At 45.2% G+C, this 23,825-nt stretch overlaps 1 protein-coding gene across 20 annotated transcripts in view; it reads right to left on the reverse strand.

The window, feature by feature from the left end:
* Positions 1-23,825, reverse strand: part of KALRN (kalirin RhoGEF kinase) — a 640,493-nt gene that overhangs the window by 68,006 nt on the left and 548,662 nt on the right. For 13 of the 20 annotated variants that reach the window (XR_004989615.2, XM_036447859.2, XM_036447857.2 and 10 more), the window contains 3 exons: positions 7,922-8,205; positions 6,414-6,518; positions 2,835-2,930 (listed from right to left, as the gene is read on the reverse strand). Coding sequence is in view for 19 of the 20 variants with exons in the window: in XM_036447859.2 (XP_036303752.1) it covers positions 2,835-2,930; positions 6,414-6,518; positions 7,922-8,205 (485 nt within the window). In the remaining variant the exon portion in view is untranslated. The remainder of the gene's footprint in view (positions 1-2,834; positions 2,931-6,413; positions 6,519-7,921; positions 8,206-23,825) is intronic. The other 7 variants (XM_036447869.2, XM_036447852.2, XM_036447870.2 and 4 more) reach the window with 3 other exon arrangements.

A 23,825-nucleotide genomic window follows, 5' to 3' on the forward strand; every position in this document is an offset into this window, starting at 1 on the left:
TCACCACAGAAAGGCCATTCATGCAAAGATATGCTGAGAGCCCACTCTAGGCAGTCAACTCCACCACCAGCCTCCATGCCCTCTCCTTTGGGAAGTTTGCTCTTATGGGACTTTTCAATGTCTGGACTCACATGTTTAACACCAGACCCACTGCTCACACAAACTGGAGGTGAACAGAGACTCCTAATAGTGCTAAGGTGAGTGGTAGTAGTAGGGAAAAGGTAATCCAAGATATGAAAAACACAGACTTTTGAAAACAAGTGTTTGCTGATGTAAGTGTAAGTGTAAAAGCTCCTGCACATCGATGGAAGAGAGCATAATGACAGATGACAAATCACCTACCTGAAGGGGTAGGATGCAAATGAGAAGATTCAGTGATTTTAACACGTAGCACAGGGGACCTTCAATCTAAGGGCTGTCCTGAGCTGGTCTGGGAAGCCCTTGAGGAGAGATGAGGTTTGAGGGGGCCTTGAAGGACCATTATGCTTTAGACAAGCACAAGAGGGAGAACATTCCAGAGAAGTGGAGTGGTATGCACAGCAACTCGGAGGGAGGAAAGCTAACTGTGTGCTTGGGGATAGTGAAGAAGACAATGCAGAGTTCATCAGCCTGAAAAACAAGTGGATGCTGGGAAGACAGGTTGGAGAGGAGGCTACAGAACATTAGGATTCTGGGTAAGTATCTACGGTCCAGTGATTTCCAAACTTTGATTTGTATACCTCTATCAGTGAGCATAATTTTGGTTATGCATTCCCAAAGCATATAGCTTATTTGTAAATTATATACCATTATGTACAGATTAAAACATATACAAAGCCATTGTATTATAAAATAATGAGATGCTAATATTTTCTTCCTGCATCTTGTGTATCTGAAGGTACCGGCATTGGAAATGGCTGCCTGCATAGGTGAGCAGGAGGCTGTGAGCCTTTACCGGAGTGGGAGGCAATAAACAGCCTTATGGGAGTCCCGACAGGAGAGTGAGGCCAGGGGGGCAGACAGGATGGGGGAAGATCAAGCAATGGGTACTGCAAAGCCCAGGCATGCGGTCAGGGCCCAGGCTCAGGTGGTGAAAGAGAAAAAAAAAAAAAAAAAAAAAAAAAAAAAAAAAAAAAAAAAAAAGATGATTTTGTTAATCTTCACTGAAGGATATTTTTTCCCCCCATCAATTTTTTTAAAAAGAGTGGAAAGGAGGGGGGAGACACACAGAGAGAAACTTCGACGTGAGAGACACACATTGATTGGTTGCCTCCCACACGTGCCCTGACTGGGGCTGGGGATTGAGCCTACAACCGAGGTATGTGCCCCTTGATTCAAACCCATGACCTTTTTTGTCTGTGGCTCAGCGCTCAAACCATTGAGCCAAACCAGTTAAGCCAAAAGAATGAATTTTAAGGGGGGAAAATGAAATCGTATTTAGAGAATGAAGAGGGTGTAAGGGTGAGTGTGGAGGGGAAAGGAGAGCAGTGAGGAGGGGTCAGAGAGGTGAGGTTTGCCATGTCAGTGCAGGTGCCCAGGATTACCCAGCTCCCACCAGCGGGCCGGTGAGAGATGGCAGGGAAATGAACAACCTTCCAGAGTCTGCACCAGTTACTGAAAACACCAGCTAAGTTTTGTTTTGGTTTTTTAATTAGGAAGGAAAGTTAGAAGGAAAAGAAGACATTCGCGTGTATTAGATTTCATTGGTACAGAGCTGGGGTATTTAACAAGGGAGTTCCTGTAATTAAAATGAATATCAGACAGGCAGCTTTCCCTAGGGAGCATCCATCGTCTTCCTCTCATTGCTGGGCCAATGGAGACGGGCTTACTAGTAAATGGCGCTGATTAACAGCACTGCCCAGCCGAAGTCTGGCAGGAGCACGGGCATTTATCCTAATGGGAGTTGCAATAAAAACCAAGTGAGCGACATAAATGCGAGCAAAGGAAAGGAAAACGCTTCAGACTGCCATGCTGCCCCGACATACCTCAGCCTGAAGCCCTGGAGGCTCTACCCAGAAAGGAGCGATTTCGCCAGCATTGATGCTGCAGCCCTGAGCCAGCTCAGGCTCAGAGCGGGATGGGCACCAGCTCTCTCAATTTCCCATGGTGAGGTATCCACCTACTTGTGCCCGTTCTCCCTCACAATCAGCAGGCTACTCAGGTAAGATTTTGCAAGCCAGAAGGCTATCCTAGGTCCCCAAATAAAATTACTCAGTGCTTTCACAGATCCAACCCATGTTCTGTGTCTCAACAGCAAAGTTAGCTTCTGGACTAACCTGACACAGATCAGTCTCTGTCCAAATGTTACTTCCCTGGGGGCTACTTTGTCTTGAGTATGTTTCACCTCTCATCAAGATCACAAATCCCAAAGAGCCTGTTCATTGCCGGTGCCCACTTCCAAAGAAAGTCCAAAAGGACTCTGGGAGCCTAGCTGGTTTGGCTCAGGGTATGAAGCGTCAGCCAGTGGACTGAAGGGTCCCGGGTTTGATTCCAGTAAAGGGCACATGCCCAGGTTGGGAGCTTCATCCCTGGGGGGGGGGGGGGGGGGGGGGGCCCTTGCAGGAGGCAGCCAATGAATGCTTCTCTCTCATCATTGATGGTTCTATCTCTGTGTCTTCTCTCCCTTCCTCTCTGAAATTAATAAAAAAAATATATTTTTAAAATACACACACACACACATAAAACAAAAGGACTCTGGGGCACAGCTGTATTAGCAGAAAGCACCATTAGCCGGAAACAGTGCTGCAGGAGGGATGAGGGTGTGTGCAAAGGAGAGCATGGGTGACAGGTGCCGGCCCCGGGGAGCCACATGGAGGTAAGATACAGGCAGAAGTGCCTCCAGGACCCCCACTTACCAGCTTGCTTTTGACCAACTGCTCTATTGCACTGACAAGGTCTGCAGCAGTAGGAACTTCGGCGGAAGCCTGCCGGGCTGCTAGCAAAGAGGAGGACTGCAAGACATTGAGCAGCAAAGGAAAAGCAGATTAGCAAGGAATGAGGAATAGCCATTAGAAGGCAAAACAGCAAGTTGGAAGCTCAAGGCAGGCAAGGCAAGCAAAGCTCTATGTTTCGAGGGAAGAGATGACAGAGGGAAATAGTGGGTGTGGGTGTGGGACAGGTCTGCCAGACCCCATTTTCCATGTCAGGAAACCTGCCAGAAGGAAGCAGGGATGGGACTAGGTTCTCCTCAGGCAGGCCACCATAAGAGCTGAAGGGTGGGGTCTCTGTGTTCCCTGAGAGGCCAAAAGGTAAGGGCTGTACCCACTGACAGCAGTGAGGGTTATGGGCATGGGGGGAAGGGGCCAGACAAGACTGGTCATCACAGGGCTGCGCATTGCCGTTCCAGGGTATGAAGGGAGTAAAAACACCTAGCCTCCAGTGTGTCCAAAGAAGAGAAATGGTCCTTGCTACACTCAGATCTTAAATATAGATCTTCACCTGGGGTCAAGCAAAATGGTGGGGGCAGGGCACTTAGATATCAGAAAGCTAGACACCTCCTTCACATACACACACACACACACACACACACACACACACACTCCTCCACAAACACAGCTATTCCCGGTAAGGTCCCACACTGGAACACTGGGAAACTGTAAAGGGCTTTAGCAGGATATGTGTGTCTCCTGGAGCAACACAGGACTCTCCCGCTCACAGTGAGGCAGGCTCAGCCATGGCTGCCCCGCTTCCCCTCAGCCCACAGTAAGGATGGGTCCAGGTGGCTGTTGGTCCACGGTTTGGGAACTCCTGCTCACCAAGGGGCGGTGGCATAGTTTCTTCCTTCTCCTACTTGAGAAGATATTGGGGGACATGACTAACCCTACATGCACGGGGGAGCTTTTACCCCTGGCACATCGCAGCACAGGGCAACGGTCCTCCCAGGCCCGGGACGCATGCGCCTTCAGCCTCTGATACTAATGACCGACTGTCTGGCTGTGCTCTGGTTTCCAGCCTGTCCCTTACGTTCGGGGAAGAATGTCAGAAAGGAGGCTTCTTGTTGTCTAATCTCAGTGTGAGTTTAGTCTCTGCTTCTGAGACGGGGTAAAAAAAATCAGGTAAGTGTAATTCAGAGAGACATAAGGACACTTTTTTTCTCTCCTGGGAAAGGCAGGAAAAAAGCGCCAGTCTGTTTGGAAGTCCAAGTTATCAACTTTTTGATCTAGTAACCCTATCCCTGGGAACTGTTTGCAAGGGCAGCAGTGTATGTAGCAGGTGACCGAGACAGTACTCTCTGGGGCAGCCAAAGCTGGAAGCAGCCTGGGATATCCTCAAACAGGCCGGTCAAACTAATTCTGCCACGTAAGTAACCTAACACTCCCTCCCTCGTGAAATCATAGTGACGGAGGTAAAATTAACTGGGACATAGTAAGTGAGACATACATGCAAATGAATGAATATTAGAAGGAAACATGCACAACATTACAATGGGTAGAATTTAAAAATTCCTTTACACTGTTGTAAAAATTATTTTTATAAACCAAACACCATTTGCTAGACATTCTGGGGATGCTCAAATTTCCCAGAAAACAAGGGTTCAGAAGTCAAACAAGCAGGAGGAGGAGGGTTAACAAGTCTACAAAGTGACGGTTGCCATCTCCCGGTTTCTGGCTGAGAAAAGACATCTGGGAGTAAGCCCACATTTTCAGTTAAAAATTATCCAGAAACAACATAACATCCTTTTCCCCAAACAAACTGTTTCTGCTGTTTCTGGGGTTACTAGAGGGGGAGGGTTCGTGACCTTTGCTTATCTTCTGCAACCTGGCACCTTGGTGAGGAGGGCTGCGTGGGATGGTAGATAAGGCGACACGAGCGTCCCACTGCCCACGGGCGCTATCACTGTTTACAGAACATGTTACACGGATAGGCCTCTGGGAACACAGCGGGCTGGTCCTCGTTCCCACCTCGAGGCGAAGCATAGGGATTCCAGGATGGGCACCACGCCAGGCTTCTTGCTACTTGCTGCCAATAGTCAAGAGTCAGAGCTGGCCCCGGAGACCAGGGTCACCGACATCCCCTTAGGAGGGGCCACAACTGTGCTTCTCATGGCAAGTCACAGAGGGGGCAGCGACCACATCTTAGTCATCATCCTGTCCTCGGAATGAGTCCCTCTGGCACAGAGGAAGCCCTCGATTAGTGTCTGTGGGTAATGACCCAAATGTAGAGAAGAATTAAAACAAGAATTGGGCTGTCTCCAGAAATGCTGAAGCATCCGCACAGTCCTTTAGGAACTGTATCCTAGTTGTGGTACTGTATGCATCCGCGGGGTGCTGCCCCACTGCATGGCAGTACATGAGAGAGCACAGGGGACCTGGACAGAGGCTAAGCACTGCCATTGCTACCACCACCACCAGTGTCATCACTACCACTGCCACCACCACCACCACCATCACCGCCACCAACACCACTGCCACCAATGCCACCACCACTGCCATTGCTACCACCACCATCACCACTGCCACTACCACCACTACCACCATCACCGCCACTAATGCCTCTGCCACTGCTGCCAATGCCACTGCCACTGCCCCTGCCATCATCACTGCCGCCGCCACCACCACCACCACCACCACCACCACCATAGCTGCCACCACCACTGCCAATGTCATGACCAGGACTACCACTGCCACAACCAGTACATGACATTCTGAAAAGCAAATGCAATGTACAATAAAAAATGGAAACCATCACTTCAACTCCAGAGTCCAAAGGATGGAAACATTAAGAGAAAGCGTGGCTTGTAAGGAAAGTGAGTGATGGAGCACATGCTTAAAGCAGCCTCTGGCCTCGGGTCAGAACCTGAACACATATCCCACCTCAGCTTCTGCTCCAGAAAAACCGGAATGATCACCCTGCGATTAGAGGCCCACTAATCATACCTTGGACACCTGTGGGTCTCAGGGCAATTGCAAAACAGAGAACTTTAACAACCTGGCATGCTGGGTTTGCCCACCTCTGACAGCAACCTCCCCTGAGCTCCATCCTCATGTTGTGCCTGCAGAATGTCAACAGCACTGGGCTTGCCTGGAAGTTCCCATTATTTAGGTGCTAGAGTTGAGGACAGGGGAAACAATCAATGAAGCACAGGAAAGCCATCATGGCCGGGACCACTTCAGATTCCTTTTTGAGACTAACCGTGCCTTTTGGGATGAGCTGCTCCCGAAGACAAAGCCATGACCCTTCATCCGTAGGACACGATACCAGCAGATCCCCACTCTGCCTCTTCTACACACACGGCCACACTGCCCAGAAAGAAGTCAGACCTCCAGGGTTTATAGCGGGAGGACCCTAACAACTACAGTGGGAACCCACACCACCGTGGATTCATGTGGTGCAAGAGATAACCAGGGAGAGAGCACTGCTGCCTACCACACACGCAAAATGAAAGCACATGCGTTACACATCCTCGTTCAAGTGAGAGAGCCAAGAAGTCCTACCATCTCATCCTGCGCAGGGTCGTTGTCAAAGATCTTCATGGGAGGAGGGAGCGGGGTGTGGGATTCTTCATCTGGCTCATCTTCACCCCAACCTTTCTTGCTCTTCTAGAACAAAAGAGCAGCATTAGGCACTGTTCCACGGAATTAAAGATGCCAATGGACTTGGCATTTTTTTTAAAGCAACATACAAGATACCTCCTCTCTCAACCTACCCCTACTTTTTTTAGCCTCAGTGCCTTCCTCTGTAGAACAGGTATACTTGCTTATCTCAAATGACAGTGAGGGCTAAATGAGGGAAACACACACACACACACACACACACACACACACACACACGCATAATCCTTGTGGATTAGCCAGTGAAAGGGAAAGCTGAGTGTGGTCAGAGAAAGCCTAACTCTTGAGTTTTCGAAGGACTATTAAAACATAATCTGAGCCAAAACCAGTTTGACTCAGTGGATAGAATGTCGGCCTGCGGACTGAAAGGTCCCGGGTTCGATTCTGGTCAAGGGCATGTACCTTGGTTGCGGGCACATCCCCAGTGTGGGGTGTGTAGGAGGCAGCTGATAGATGTTTCTCTCCCATCGATGTTTCTGGCTTTCTATCCCTTTCCCTTCCTCTCTGTAAAAAATCAATAAAATATATTTAAAAAAAAACAAAAACAAAAAAACATAGTCTGAGTATTATCAGGCTCCTTTTCACAGGAAGAGATGGTAGACAGCACAAAATTACAGTGAACGGTTATTTGTCAGGAAGTACTTCTTAGTCACATCAGTGACTAGAGTAGGCTAGTTTGCCAGATAATACAGCTATCCCATCCCACCAACAAACAGACCCTCTACATTTTGATCACAGAATCCCAGCGTTGGAAGGCACTTCCAAGGGTCATCCCGTCTGACCTCTCTGTTAGGTGAGATCGTGCAGTCTCCCAAACCCTTGCAGTGTGGTGGCCATTCATTTCATGAAGGCTCCTTCCATCGCCAGCTGACCCCCCGGTGAAGTCTCTCTTTGAGCTGAAACCTTGCCTGTGGAAATGTTCACCTGTTTGACAATCATGATTCTCCCCTGGGAGCAAGCTGGGCTTGTCTGTTCCCTTTCATATGTGGCAGTGCTCAAGGCACTCGTAAAGAGCGACAATCTCCCAGCACAGTCTCCTGTTTTCCATGTGAAATGGCCTCTATTCTTGTATTCCTATTCTAAACAGGCCGAGCAGGTTCTGATGGAGTCCCTAGCAGTGGCAGGGGCCTAGGTGACCACCTGGCCCCCCGTGGAGCCAAATCTAGCAAAAATGGTGTCTGGGTGCAGAGGTGCTGGGTGCTGCTAGTCTCTGAACTGGCCAAAGACCAAACTGGCAAGGTCTTGAAGACACAGAGAACTCAGGTCACTTAAGGTCAAGAAGATACTACTGGGGACGAGACTCTCCAGCCTACTACACCCCGGGGAAGATGGTGCCCGGGGCTGCAGGAAGGATGTGTGCCGAAGCCCTTCCGAGGGCCGCAGGCCGGTACCTCATCGGCACTGTCTCCCTGAGGCGTCGTCTCATCCCCAGGCTTGGGGGAGCCCAGGTCGAAGCTCTTGCGGCCATCGCGCACTTTCTTCTGCTTCTTGATGTTTCCGTCTGCTTTGCCGCTGTTGAGCCTGCGCACAGGACTGGTCAGCCACTTCTTAAGGGTGTTGGTGGAGCGCTTGGGACCGGGGGAGCTGTGGATGGAGTTCAGGGAGGGCTGGCTCTGCAGGTTGGCCACTGACTCGGACTTGCCTCCATTTTCACTTGAGGAATGAGAGTATGCATCTGAGGAAAAATAGACAGAGCGGGGTCAGGAGCAATGAAGGCACCTGTCAGCCCAGGCATGAGGCAGCTCTGTCCTCAGGAAGTGAGGACATGAGGGAGAACGTCAAGGCCAGCTGCAGGCCCTGGTCAAAGGAACTCTCTCTGGAGTGGCAGGACTTGCCTAGACCCTCTCAGTTTTGGTTGTTTTTTTTTTTTTTCTGTGCAAGGCACCACTCCAGGTACTGTGGAAACAGGAGAGGATAAAAGACAAAGACACCCGGCGTCATGGAAAAACCCAAGGTCCTAAGAAGAATTACTGACCAATAGTAATGTCATCATAGAGCACCCATTAGTGTTTTCTAAAGATATGCAAGTCATAGAGCTTATTTTCAGAGGCCCCTTATCTAGCTACTCTCTCTGTCTCTCTGTCTCTGTCTCTCTCTCTTATACACACACACATAGACACACACACACACACACACACACACACACACGGAAAGAGAGAGAGGCAGAGAGTGAAAGAGCAACACAGAGCATAGGAGGAGGTAAAGATAATCCACACAGCAGGGTGTGATTAATTGTATGGACTCTGGATGACAAGGCAGCAGAATTCAGAGGAGGGTCAGATTCGTGTTGGAAGGGCTGGATTGCCAAGGTTTGGAAGAAGAGATGTGTGTGGCCAGAAGGGAAGGGAAAAAGGGAAAAGAAGTTCTGAAAGGGGAGAGGGTGGGGACAAAAGCACAGAGGCAGGAAAATGGAAAAGTGAAGTTACCACAGCCCATACGTAGATCTTTTGAATGAAATAAAGATTAATGGAGAAGGAGAAACTGGATAGAAAGATTAGTGAGGACATTTAATAATGAACTAAGGGTATGAGGTTTATTGTAAGACTTCACTGTAATAACATGATAAAAAGAGGTGTGTGGGGTGTTTTTTTTTTTTTTTTTTTTGTTGTTGTTGTTCATTTGTTAGTTAGTTAAGCTGGTAACTGTATATGCATAGCCCTGGGAAGGGGGTTAGAATCCAGAAGCCACACCAGGACTGTGCACAGGGACTGCAACAGAATGAATGGGAGGCACTTCCAAGCAAGGAGTGATGCCGTTCGTATCTGGATAACAGCTGAAGGTGAGCTGTCTCTCTGTAGGCTGTTTCTTTCTCATTCCCAGCGTGGTCTTGGGAGGATACCTGCTTTACCTTGACCCCTGATGGCCCATCACTCCAGTGCCAGTGTGCATACTGATATTTAAACCAAACTCATGACTCCGTATTTAAACAAATGACTGGAGTGGCTCCTACTTTGCTCAAAGACGGAATTACCTTTCCCTGTAATGCCTTCATCCTGGACCTAGACTCCAGGTCTAATCTAGCCTTGGAGCCCTAAGGGTAGGCCCAGAAGAAATCCCCAGAGAAGGGGAGCGAGTGCTTTTGCCCATGGAGAGTGGGCTCAGTGTCTACAACTGCCTGGTCTCGAGGGCATCAAGCGTCTTTCTCAGACATTGCTAGAATTTTGTACAAAGTTTAGAAAATAACAGTATAATGGCTGCATCAGGAAGCACATAGAAAATGGAATTCCTTTCTTAGATACTCCAAGCTTTTATACACAGTGTAGAAAATAGCAGAGTAGTTGCATCAAGAAGCACATGGAAAGTTGAGTTCCTAAAGTCCTCTGGCATGGAGGACAATGTACAGGGTCTCTCTGCTGAGGGAACATTTGGGGCTCCACTGAGTTGGCTGGCATCGCTTTGAGGACAAAGTTGTAATCTTATCTCAGAGAATTCCTTGCTGGCTGTGGTCTCCAGTATGTTGACATTGCTTTTGAAGCTTCGGTATGGGTCTAACTCCTGTTCTCAGAAGTCTGGCGATAAACATCTCCCCCGCCCGGCAGAGGGACCAGCGCCTTTCTGTTTATCTTCTGTCGATAAGCCGCAGGAGGCTGTCATTCGCCAGGCCCCTGTGATACCACAGCGCCCTATTAAACCCAAGCCCTCCAGACCTAGATTTATCAGCACATACTCAGTCAGCAGAACCAGAGGCCCAGCTGCATCAGCTGTGTCCCCTGTCACTAAGCAAGGCAGATGACTGTCCAAGTTTTCTGTTCTACAGCAAGCTACAACCTGCCTCTGAGAAGCACTAATGCTAAACCTGACTGACCATTCTTTCTCTCCCACTGTCATGTGGTTCTGCTTTGGAGAGTCCTGGTCAAATTAATGGCAAGAGTATAAACTACAAAACAAGAATGAAACACCAAGAGTATTCTTTACTTTGTTTTTCCTGTGTAAACAATTAGAGTAATTCAACCACAGTCCACAGAGAAGAGAATTCAAGAGTTGGAAGCAATGTGTGATTCATCATCTAGTTAGAACTGACACAGAACCATTTCTAAAACCACCTTTTCTTGTTCTTATTTTTCAGTTCTGAGGTATAATTGATTTATATTTATTTTATATTTATCATTGTTTAAAAATATATTTTTATTGACTTCAGAGAGGAAAGGAGAGGGAGAGACACAAACATCAGTGATGAGAGAGAATCATTGATTGGCTGCCTCCTGCAACCCAGGCATGTGCCCTTGAGAACCAAACCCGGGACCCTCCAGTCCACAGGCCAATGCTCTATCCACTGAGCCAAACCAGTTAGGGCATTGTTTCAGTTTTGAGACATGTAACATTATATTAGTCCAAGGTGTACAGCATGATTTGATATATCCTAATATATATGTATTGGGAATGATTATTATCACACTACATTTAGTTATCATCCATCATCTCACATAGTTACAATTTTTTTTTCTTGTGATGAGAACATTTACTAAATCACTTCAAATACATGGTTATAAAGGAATGCAGCATCATTTCATTTATTACTACTTCAAAGGCTGATTGGTATGTTATGCTCCTCTCATCTTTGGAAGATGACTGCAATAAGTAGTTTGAGGATTTATTCTAGTATACCTTCCCAGGCACAACAGTGATGGCACTGATTTGTAACATCTTCAACGATAATACTATTAATCTCATCAAATCCTTCCAAGCTGAGGTAGGCACTATTTTTTTCTTATCTTAAGAAATAGAAAAAACTGAACATTTTAGGAAGCCAAGGCTTTTAGTAAGCAGCAAGACTTAAATCCAGATCTGATTCCACCACACAAATATTGAATCTTATTCCTACATCTTCGTTCACTCCAGGTACTCCCTAAAGCCCACATAATAATTGTAAAAAGGAGCATGAAGTAATAATATTTTATAATATTTAAAATATACATTTCCATATAATTTATCCTATATTTATAATATATAAAAAGCCAGGGGCCATCATGACCTAAACAACCAGACAGATGACCGAACAGCAGTCTGCCGGCCCCAGCCTGGATATGGTGGCAGCGGGAGGGAGCTCTGGGCCCCAGTCGGGGCCCAGTAGAATTTTGGGTCTCACATGATCTGGGGCATGGCCGGCCTTCAAACTGGACCCTGACAGGTGGAAGGAGGGAGCCCCATTCCTCCCAGGAAAGGTTGTCTGATTCCAATAATTGATTTGTCCCCAGCTGACACTGGCTTCCCATTTAAATTAATTTGAAGATAGTTTCCCGTGATGCCAGCATTTGCAATGATTATTAATGATTATTAATGATTATTAATAAATCACAAGGACAAACTCTACACAGAGTAGGAATATTCCTACCTGAACCTGTTTTCACACATGGTCAGTTATATGTTGCTTTCTCTCAAGTTTGAAGAACATGTGATGTTAAAGTTGTAACATCATCACAAGGGAAATTAGTCAAGCACTCTGAAAGTATTTTCACTCTTAATGCGGTATACAGGGAGCTATTAGAATCAGTTTAACCCATTTGTCAGTCATTGTTTGTATCAGTGTTGTCTTTACATCAAATTTTTGTTGTTTTCATATCATATCTTTGTTGTTATATCATGTGATTATTTATTAATACATTTATATATTCTTTTCATATGAATTTTACTAATTTTCTCTCATTTCTGACACTTCTATTATAGAGAAAGGGCAAATAGCAATGTTAAATTATTTCTTCTAATTAATCCCCTTTTAATGTGCATGAATTTTGTACACTGGGCCACTAGTGTAAGTTATAAAATTTCAATTCTGAAAGCAGCATAAATCTTTCAGAGAAAACAATGAAGGTTTTGACATGGGAACCTACTGGCACAACTGAGTTGTCACAAAGCTAGAATCAGAATCCAGGCTCTTAAAGGATGCTTCCTCATCAGCCCTGAGGTAATAGAAACTGCCCATTAGACTGATACCTGGTTTTAAATCAAGGGGGGTGGGGGGGAAATGAGTCCCCCAGATATTCTGGTATGTACCATTTGCTTTCTAAAAAAAAAAAAAAAAAAAAAAAAAAAAAAATCATTCTTAAAGGCTAATTATACTATGAAATATTTTTAAAATACAGAAAAAATTAACACCCATATAGATATGATAAATGTAAATATTTTTGCCACATTGGCTTTAGTTTTTAAAAAATGAAATAAAATATTATATAGTTGAAGCCTTTTGCCTATTTGCAATCCTGCTACCCACTTTCCCTTCCCAGAGTTTAATTCTTTTCTGAAGCATCTTTCCCATACATGTTGTTAGCATTTACTGTGTATGTGAATATATTATTATTTTGTGTTTTATATTTTATATAATTATAATGTGGGTATCATTTTGTAACTTGCTCTTTTATTCAAAATTTGATTTTTTTGTGTTCATATATGTATAATAGATCTAGCTTATTTTAATAATTGAATACTCTTTCTTAGGACATATTGTGATGTTTGTAATACATTTTCATAACAGTAGACATTTAGGTTTTTACACGAGCATGTGTGTGTGTGTGTGTGTGTGTGTGTGTACATACAGGTGTACAGTGATTTTAAGCACTCCTATATAGGTTTCTTTGCATATAGGAAAAAATTCCTCTAGGACAAAGCCTCCCCAACTATCTGTGGTAAGAGACCCAGTTTTCTTATATCTAGCCTGTTTTGGGCCAGTCCTACATAATAGAAGGCTAATATGCAAATCAAACAAATGGCAGAACAACTAGTCATCATGATGTGCACTAATGACCAGGGAGCTGCTCAGTGCCGGAGCTGCTCCCTGGTGGTCAGTGCACTCTCACAGGGGGAGTGCTGCTCAGCCAGAAGCCAGGCTCACGGCGGGCCAGTGCAGCTGTGGTGGCGGGAGCCTCTCCCGCCTCCTGGCAGTGCTGAGGATGTCCATGTGGGAGCTGGCCTAAGCCATCAGTTGGGCATCCCCCAAGTGCTCCCAGACCGTGAGAGGACTCCCCTCCCTCCTCCCCAACTGAGTGCACAAATTTCATGCACTGGGCCTTTAGGTATTTTTATAACATACGAAGTCAATTTCTTGGAAGTCAGAAATGCCAAATTATTATGAAAGCTTCTAAATGCTCATTCTCATTTCCTTTACTTATTTATCTCACTGTGAATTGGAAGCAAACAGTTCACAAACCTTCACCATCTGCAGATCCCACATTGAGTAGCACCACTCTCAACCCCATGTCATTTAAAGCATTATATCCAGGTGGAGCCTTGGTTTAGGGAATGCACATCACCAACTTCACTAGGCAGCATCACATTGCTCTCCCAGTTACTCTGTCAACTATGTGTAAAAGTTTTGTCTTACTGACTTCTCCTCGATGTTTAATTATATGTACGCTAGCACATAATTTTCCTCTGGAAAAATTAAATGTGTTCTCCCTCACCCAAAACACACACTTCAAGAAAGTAAATTAAGATGAATGCAGAACACTTCAAGAAGCAATGAAAAGGTAAAAACCAGTGCCTCTCGATCAATAGAAAATGTATCCTATAGTTGGTATCTCAGCCACAACTGGAAAAATAGGAAACTTGGCAGGATAACCCATGAGGTTGAGGGTCTAGCTTCATAGACTGAGTAGCATAAGCTTACGTGCATGGCCATTGGAATATAATGACACTAATGAAACAAAGGAAATGCAAGTGAGCCAACAAACTCTTACCCACTGGCAGATTCTCATACTTTCATCCCTACTTTCGTCAATTCCCGAGCTACTTCTCAAAACCACCCAATGTCTTCCTTAGTACTTGAGGGAAAGACACGCTATACGGTCACAGAAAATATTCCAAAGTTTAACCAATAACTAGAGAATTCTTGGCACCAACACTCATCTTTTAGTGATAATTCTCAAGTTGACTTTGAGAAGTGCTGCTGGTCTGATACTTTTCCTGCCTTGCTTATCTAATCCAAGAACAATCTACTGGTGCCTACTCAGTGGATTGCAACACAGAGATGACCTTGGCTCTGAACCTGCTCTGCCACTAACTAGCTAGGTGGCAACGGACACACACTCAGGCCTCTGTTTCTTTACGGACAGAATGGACAGATTAGACAGAATGCCTTCAGAGCCCGGACCCACCACTGATGAGCTGTGTGACTCTGAACCAGTTATTGCGCCTCTCTGTCTTTTGGATTCCTCATCAGTAAATGAAGATAATATTAGTATCTATGCCATAGAGCTGTTATTGAGATAAAAGGGGTTAATATTTATAAAATGCTGAGAGCACTTCAGACCCATAGGAAGCATCCTTTAAGTTAAATAAAGACCAATAAAACCATAAAAGTCTTCCCTCATCTATGACTGATTTTATTCTGTTTGTCCCTTAACTCTACCTATATATTCTTCTAAAGGCTAGACGTTAGATCATTTAAGGCCATTTTTTAATCTTCAACGTTTTATGCATCATGAAAGCAAAGAAACTTGTGCCACCTAAGGTTCCAGCGGATCATGAGCACTGAGGTGCGTAACTCATGGGGCTGGCCCATCATTTCCCACACATCTTTGAAGGCACAACTCAAGACTGAAAAACACATTTTCAACTCACTCTTCTGGAGTTCATACCTCAAATACATGTCTTTCACACACTATATAGTGTAATGGCTAAAAAAAATAAAAATAAAATAAATAATAATAATGGCTAAAAAAAAGGGGGGGGGATGTCTTCTTGTTTTATATTCAATACTAGAGGCCCGGTGCATGAAAATTCATGCACTGGAGGGGGATCCCCTCAGCCCGGCCTGCCCCCTCTCACAGTCCGGGAGCCATCAGGGGCAGGAGGCGACCCAGTGATCGGGAAAGGCGATGCCCCATCACACCTCTGCTGCTGCCACTGCTGCCAGCACAAGACTCGGCTGGCCCTGGTTACCTAAGCCTCAGGCAGCCCTGGGTGGCTGGGCAGCCACTATTCTAGGCTTGCCTGAGCCTCGAGCCTGCCCTGGGCAGCTGACATCTGAGGCTTGCCTGTGCCTCGGGCTGGTCCTAGGTTGCTGGACAGCCACTATCTGTGGCCTGCTTATGCCTTGGGCATCAGCTGGGCAACCGCCATCTGAGGCTTGCCTGTGCCTTGGGCTGGCCCTGGGAAGCTGGGGGCTGAGGTGAGTTTGGCGGCACCATGTGCCTGCTACCACCTCCCCTGGTGGGGCTGAAAGGACTGGGGACTCTGGCGGGGCTTAGGGTACTGGGTACCACCATCTTGTGACTATTGGTGCCACCATCTTTGTAATGGTGTGATGGTCAATTTGCATATTCCCTCTTTATTAGATAGGATACCGTCTTATCTAAATGGTCAGTGGGTCTATATACGTCCTGCTGGTATTCATCATAATACTGTATTGGAAGCTTTGATTCCAATGGCCCAAATCAGAAGGAATTACTAGGTACTTATTTACTAGATATTTATACAAGATTCTCAATCAACTGTTCTTTTGTTTTGCTTTAGCTCCAATGACACAGGAGTAATTTTAAACTCATCCTCATTGCTTTCCATGGCTTGAACTGTATAAGGCAAATGCATTTCAATTCATCTGTCTACAGAGATTCCATATTCAAACATTGCTGGTTTCTTTGGCTTTCTATAAATAATTTACTCAATATAAGAATTATCAAAGTATTGATACTTTTCTTTTTTCACACTGGAAATGGCACATTTAGGGAAGGTGGAAGGTGGAAATTCTCTGGGCAATCTATACTAATAAAAGGGTAATATGCTAATTAGACTGAGATACCTTCCGGATGTCTTCCAGACAAAGCCATGATGGCAGGGCCAAAGCAGAGGCAGTCAGGAGTGATCAGGCCAGGAGGGGAGGGCAGTTGGGGGCAAGAAAGCTGGCAGGAGGGGCAGTTAAGGGGGAGAAGGCCAGCACGGGGGGTGGGGGGCAGTTGGGAGCAAGCAGGTTGGCAGGCAAAGTGGTTAGGGGTGATCAAACAGGCAGGCAGGTGAGCGGTTAGGAGCCAGTGGTCCCAGACTGCTAGAGGGATGTCCAACTGCCAATTGGATTGGGCCTAAACCGACAGTTGGACATACCCTGAGGGGTCCCAGATTGGAGAGGGTGCAGGTCAGGTTGAGGCACACATCCCCGCCCCCGTGCACGAATTTTGTGCACTGGGCCACTGGTAAATACATAAATCCAATGGTCTATATGCAGAAACAACCAAAACCTACAGTATGAGTATATTCTTCCTGGCTTAAGTTGATGGCTCTGGCAGCACTCAGTGGGAAACTAATGAAAGCCAATTTCCTGGTTGCACATTCGGCTGAGGCCCTAAGCCTATGGACCACCACACCCTGGCATGACTAGCTTCCCACCAAACCACTTGGTTGTCCACTTGCTACCAGAGAATGAAGAAAACTGGTGTGGTAACAGCAACTGGAAAGGGGGAGGGGGAGAATCCACCTGGTCCAGAAACACTGTTCTTAACACTCAGAAACTTACTGTTCTTGCAATTAATTACTCCTGCCACAACTTTAGACAAAACTTGGCAAACACATCCTGGCTCAGAATATTTTCTTTCCCTTCTCATTGCCATACTCAAGTCCCAAATGCAAGAGCCCCTGCTTCATGTTCATAATGCCACAGCTTCTTTATAGCACTTAGTTCAGGAATTTCTTCTCCAGAAAGTCCTTTGCCAACCAATCATTCCCTACTTCACCACTTTACTCAGACTTTATGTGTTGTTTTTTAATCATTTGTTTTTACATCTAAATCTTTAGGTATTTGGGACATCCTTATCTGATTGCCTCTACTAAACCAAGAGTACAAAGGACAATTCTGAGCCTTTGCTGGAGGCTAATTCCAGCATGTCATAATTATGCAATAAGTTCATCAAAAGGTTGATGAACCTTGGGGCTTTAGCAGGGTTGAATATCTGCATATTACCTGCTGCTGGAACAGCTGGAAGTATTTCCCCAAACCTGAAGATCTGCATATATTATTGCCTGCTGTCAGACAGCTGAGGGCAGTTCCCCCAACCTGATAATCTACTGTTTACCAAACTTTACCTTTAATGTGTATATCTGCTTTGCTATAGAGAAAAATGTGTTAATAAAAAGCTAGGGGTCCAGAGACTCAGAGAATTTAGTTACTAAAGCTAAGCCTTTCCTGGCTCCCCTGAAGAATGCCTCCCAAATTTATATTTCATGTCTAGTTTATTAATTTACTCACAGCTCCTGCTTCAGACTCCTGAACCCTAGCAGATGCTGAGAACAACCTCAACAGCCTTAAAAACAGATTATATCTTAGTTCATGTGTACTTATTGGTCCCCTTCTTTCCCCTAAACTGCTGTTTCTATTCTGGAAGAATATGCACAGAGAATGAAGCCACAGAGGTGATTTCAAACCAGCAGCATCTTCACCAGACAGAAGCCTTTTCATCTTTAGCTAATGCCCTATGGGACATTAGCTCTTAATACCAGGGGCTTCTCCCACAGACAAAACACTCTCCACAGGTCGGGAAGTCAGCACCTCTGGCTTTAACCTAGATGAAGTCTTTGTAATTCTGTTCTAATTCAGTCCATATTTCCCACAAATGCTGCAGTGCCTCCTGCTCCTCCCTTTGCCCGACTCCTATCAGGAGGCCATTGGATGAGGAGGGTAAAATGTCTCCATCTGCTTGTTCTCAGGTCTCCTTAGCCTTAGTTTCCCCTGTGTACTCTCTTCCCTGAGTCAGAGACAGAGGAAGGAGAGCCTCAAAGGACACCAACCCTCCACCCCCAGATAAGCATATCCTGAACAAGCAAGGCCAGTGCTGTAACGTGTAGCCACAATGACTTGCCTGATTCACCACCCCTGTAGTTGTCTTTGCAAGTTAAGGGCTAAAACATTGACTCTCTAATTCACCACCACTTTCTCCATATTCCAGGGGGTGATTCTAAAGCTTGATATATCAGATCAAGCAACGTCAGTGAGAGCAGCTCTGTTGCCCTGCCAAGAGTGGATATGCTAGGTTCCATTCCCATCTATAAAGCCATTTCACTCTCCCAACCCAGCCCACAGCCTGCGCAGAGGGAATGCACATTCCTTCCACCTGTGGAGTAGGGAACTCTCCTAAGAGGTTTTGGGACTGTTCAAAACATAATCACCAAAATGACATGGTAAACCTTCACAAATTCAGATGAAAAAATGGACAAGCCATACTAGGATAAAACCTAAATACACACTTGTATTGAAGACATGGTTCCCACTTGTGATAGAGAAATGAGAATCAGGGGGTAGGCAGGAGCCGAGATTACCTGGGCTCTGCTTTCATCTACAATGAGATCAGGAGCACAAGGAGCTCATCTGATCATGACACAGCACCCACCACAGTACCCAGGCTGCAGGAGGCATCTTCCTTGAGCTTCACCTCTTCAAAAGTGGCCCTCCCAGGCTACATCCTACCCGGCAGGAAAGCCAAATGTCCCTGGTAAAACAGGGCCACTCCTGAGTCCAGGATGTATTCACACCTGAGTTTGCTCCTAGGCCTTCAAATAAACTCTCAGTCTGGCTTAGTGGCTAGATCATGGGCCTGTGGACTGAAAGGTCCCAGGTTTGATTCTGGTCAAGGGCACATGCCCAGGTTGTGGGCTTGATCCCCAGTGGGGGTTATGTAGGAGGCAGCTGATCAATGATTCTCTCATCATGATTTTTCTCTCTCTCTCTCCCTCTCCCCTTTTCTATGATTAAAAAAAATCAAATAAAAACCCTCAGCTAAATTAAATAACTTCCCTAAAACAGTTTACCCTATTAACTTACACAGTACCGTGTGTGTGTGTGTGTGTGTGTGTGTGTGTGTGTGTGTGTGTATAGGAGACAGGAAGGAGAGCCTCAAAGGACACCAACTCCCCATCACCAGATAAGCATATCCTGAAGACACACACACACACACACACACACACACACTGAGTGGCCAGATTATTATGATCTCTGAATGCATAATAATCTAGCCACTTAGTGTATATCCTATATAATAAAAGTCTAATATGCAAATTGTACCCTCGATCAGGAGTTCAACTATCAGGCAGGCCAGCCAACCACCCATGTACCCTTCTCTTGGCCAGGCTGGCCGAATCCCACCTATGCACGAATTCATGTACCGAAACTAAATATATATATATACACACATACACACTGAGTGGCCAGATTTTTATGCGTTCAGAGATCATAATAATCTGTCCACTCAGTGTGTATGTGTGTGTGTGTGTGTGTGTGTGTGTGTGTATTTGATTTTAGAGAGGAAGGGAGAGGGAGAGAGAGATAGAAACAACAATGATGACTGAGAGTCATTAATTGGCTGCCTCCTGCATGCCCCACACTGGGGATCGAGCCCACAACCCAGGCATGTGCCCTGACCAGGAATTGAACCGTGACTTCCTGGTTCATAGTTGCTGCTCAACCACTGAGCCAGTCTGGCTGGGCAACACAGTAACATTTCCTGCTTTTCTTTACAGGTTGTGTGAATGTAAACAAATTCAACCCTAGTAATAGTCACCAAACCTCAAAATAACATTATACAAATTACCATAGAGAACTGAAGATTCTCCCAGAGAATGATGGAGGTTACCTTTCAGCCAGCTCCTCTCTCCTACAAGCTGACGCTTCCCTCAGAAAGATTTCTGCACTAATATTTTCTTTTCATCCCCACTGTTACTGCCCTAATTCAGACCTTTCAGATCCATTTGCTTTAACCATGTAACAACTTCTAAATTGGTGTCTCTGCATCTTTTACTTTCTCTCTATCCATTCAACCGATTTCTGCTACCAGCACAATTGGATTGCTTTGTGCAAGTCACTATTCAAAACTGGATCAGTGAAGTTTAACATGTCAGCCTGCCATTGACACTCTGTGGTCAGGTCTAAGCTCATCTTTCCTGCTCTGTGAGTTTCCATTCTTTGATAGTCCAGCGTTTTCAAACTCTGGTCCCAGCTGGGCACTGTCAGCACTGTCCGGGAACTTGTTAGAAGTGCACATTCTTGGGTTCCACTCCAGCGCTCCTGGATGAGAAACCATGGGGGTGGCTCAGCACTCTGTTGTTTTAACAAGCCCTCCATGTTATTTCAATGCATGCTCAAGTTTGGAAACCAGTATCCTATATGAACCCTCCTCACTAGCCTAATTGTTCAGCTCAGGGCACCACCCTTGCTGCATTCCTCATTGCTCACACCACCCCGCTGTCTCCCTGCTTGTCTAAAGCTTAGTAGGACTTCTGAGATGACTAAGCCCAGCATGTTCTCCTATTTCTCTGAGCACCTCTCGTACCATTCATCAGTAATGCTGTGTGTGTAGCCTTCCTCTCAGTAAAGTCCTTGAAAGCAGACGGGTTCTCCATCTTTGTCCCCAGTACAAAGTCCTTGGTCACAAAGGAGCTCACTAAATGGCTGTGATGGACAGCAAAGTACAAAGAAAGAGAAATCATTGGAGTTGGACTATTTTTAGGTCCAGAGACTACAAAAAAAAAAAAAAAAAAAAAAGTCAGCGTTGATAAGGCACTCGTCTCCGAAACTCAGCAACGTGACTGTCAATATAGACTTGTGGTTCTTGTTCCTAAGACAGTCTAAGTCATTGGTCACCAACAGTCTAAGTCAGCGGTCGCCAACCAGTGGGTGGTCTGCGGACTACTGGAGGTCCGTGATGTCTGAAAGGATGGTGACCGCTGGTCTAAGTGTTGTCCAGTCAATTAAGATGCATTGAACATAGTTACCTGTTTCCTTACTTTAGGACTTTTAAGAAACTTTAATAGGCAAATTAACATACTCATGTAGATGACGAATCTCCAAGAATATGTAGCATTTATTGAATTCTATCAATATGTTGTAGGAGGTAGTGTGGTAGGCATTGATCTTGGCTATTATTCCACCGCTGTCTGGATACAAAAGGTGAATCCGATTCCTGAGGATGGTTTCCTGAGATCAAGGAATGTCAGTCAAATTCACACCTCCTATGAACGCCACCGTAGGAGTAAGCTACAGTCAGTCCAGCTATTTTCGGCTGGTGCACGATCACCTCAGAGTCTACCCAGAAGCCAGCGGGAAGCCTGACCTGAATTTCACTTACAATGTGCCCTTCGGTAGTAACCTTAACCAAAGGTCGCCGTGCCAGGCTTAATTACAGAGGCCGAGGGAAAGACGGAAGCAGGGTGACGCTGGAAAGTTTAAGACTGTAATTAAGCACTACTTAACTGGAAAGGGTGCAATGGAAACTCTCCTAGGGAACCCGGGGGAAGAAGAAAGAGGAGGAACCTGTTTGTTTGGAGGGAGAAACAGGTCAGTTCTATCAGTTTTTAGTAAACTATATTTTGTATGTGTGTGTGTGTGTGTTGGCGGGGGTTGGGTGTGTATGAGAAAGACAGTGTTAAGGTTTAGGGTCTCCTGAACGGAAGGTAGTCTGACACCCTGCAGTCTCCACAGAGCCCTGTTTCTCCCAAGCATCTGTGCCAAGGGACTCTTCCCCCAGGTCCTGCTACCTGGCTGGACAAAAGCAGCAGGTGAACAAGCTGAGACTCCCTGCCAAGTGCAGTGTCATTCTCCTTCTCCACTCCAAGTGGGTCTTCATGCAACAGTGCTCCTGCAGTCCTCTTCCCGGCCTCCACCCACCGGAGCAGACTCACACTAAGGGCACACGTGGCCAGGAAGACCCACCGCCTGGCCTACTCGGGGATAAGATTCACAAGTGAGATCCCGTTGGCATCATTTCGTTAAAACTTTTTATTTGGACATACTTTCAGATTTAGAGGAAAGCTGCAAGATTAGTGCCAAGAATTCCTAAATGCCTTTCACTCCTATCTCGAAAATGTCTACATTTTACCACCTGTTTTGTTTTTTTTTCTTTTCTCTCTCACTTACTTGCTCTCATTCTTTCTGAACTGTCTGAGAGTAAGTCACAGAGAAGATTCCCCTTCATCCCCAAATCTTTCAGTGTAAAAGTTCCCTAAAAACAAGGGTGTTCTCATATTTTACCGCAGTACAGTTAGCAAAATCAGAAACTTAACAGGGATATTGTATTTTATTCAAATGTTACCAAGTGTTCAAATAATATTCTTTATAGAAAAAGGTCATATCTTTCATGACTTGGACATATTTTTGAAGACAGGGTAATTATTTGGGAGACTATCCCTCAATTTGGGTTTCCTGAATGTTTCCTTACGATTAAATCTAGAGTGTGCATTTTTTTTTTTTGCAGGAATACCCCTAAAAATAATGTACCATGTGAGGAGATACATAATATAGATGTAATCCAATTCTAATGATGTTAGCTTTGACCCACTGGTTAAGGTGATGTCTGTCCCTGACATAATTTCCTAACTCATTAAGTTAAATTGCATATATGGTTAGTCCTGATATTTAATTCCAGTACCAATCAACTGTAAATGATGTTTAATTATAATTCTTGTATAAAAGGCCCAATTCCATCCATGAATCCATTTCCTGATCACATATACGAGAGGAGAATAATTTTCCACTCCATTGAAAACAGATCAAGCCATGTATAATAAAAATGGTGATTATGCTAAAGGCTAGAACTAGATTTTGTTAACGTTTTATAAGTTATGCTTAACTTGACATGCCATATTTAAAGTTGATTGTAGCCTTGTGGGTATACACAAATCAGTCAAGGTGAAGTTTCCACATGAAACTCATATTTCTAAGTGGGGATTCGGAAGGCTAGTCTGGGGTCAGCTTTGCATTCAACCCATGAGTCCCTTCTATAGATCTTGAAATTGTCATTGAAAATGCTGTTGAAGGATTTTGAGGGAGGCGGAAAATTCTGGCTGGCACTGATAATTATTTACAATATTTTATGAATAGATTCAGAGAGCTCATTATGATAAAGAACTCTGGCTGCCTTGGAGACCAGGGTGTGGCCAGCGAGAAAGACCAGAGGTAGAAGAGAAACATGACTCTAAGGTAAGGTGACCAGATATCCCGCTATTGGTGGGACTGTCCCGATTTTTAACAATTTGTCCCGCGTCCCTCGGCGTGTCTGGTCACCTTATTCTAAGGCACTGTAGAAGGTGAGGCATTTATTTCTCACAAATCAAGTGGAAGAGTGTTAAAGGTGGGAGAAGTGGCAAGTGGGTGATGCGAGAATAGATCACTGAGAACCTTGGAAGCCAGATATTGGCCTCTAATCTGGAAAGCACTGAGTGGGGTTACTTAACTGTTGTAGCAAATAATAAGCCTTGGGCACACAAAGAATTGAGATTGGGTAGAGAGACTGGTTGAGACAATAGATACCTCTGGACCCTAGAGAGGTCACTTTCTAATTATGCTCTGCATATTATTTTCATAATTGGGACCATAAATTCTCTTTA

This window comes from Pipistrellus kuhlii, unplaced genomic scaffold (assembly GCF_014108245.1).
Source record: "Pipistrellus kuhlii isolate mPipKuh1 unplaced genomic scaffold, mPipKuh1.p scaffold_m20_p_2, whole genome shotgun sequence".
Classification (NCBI taxonomy): Eukaryota; Metazoa; Chordata; class Mammalia; order Chiroptera; family Vespertilionidae; genus Pipistrellus; species Pipistrellus kuhlii.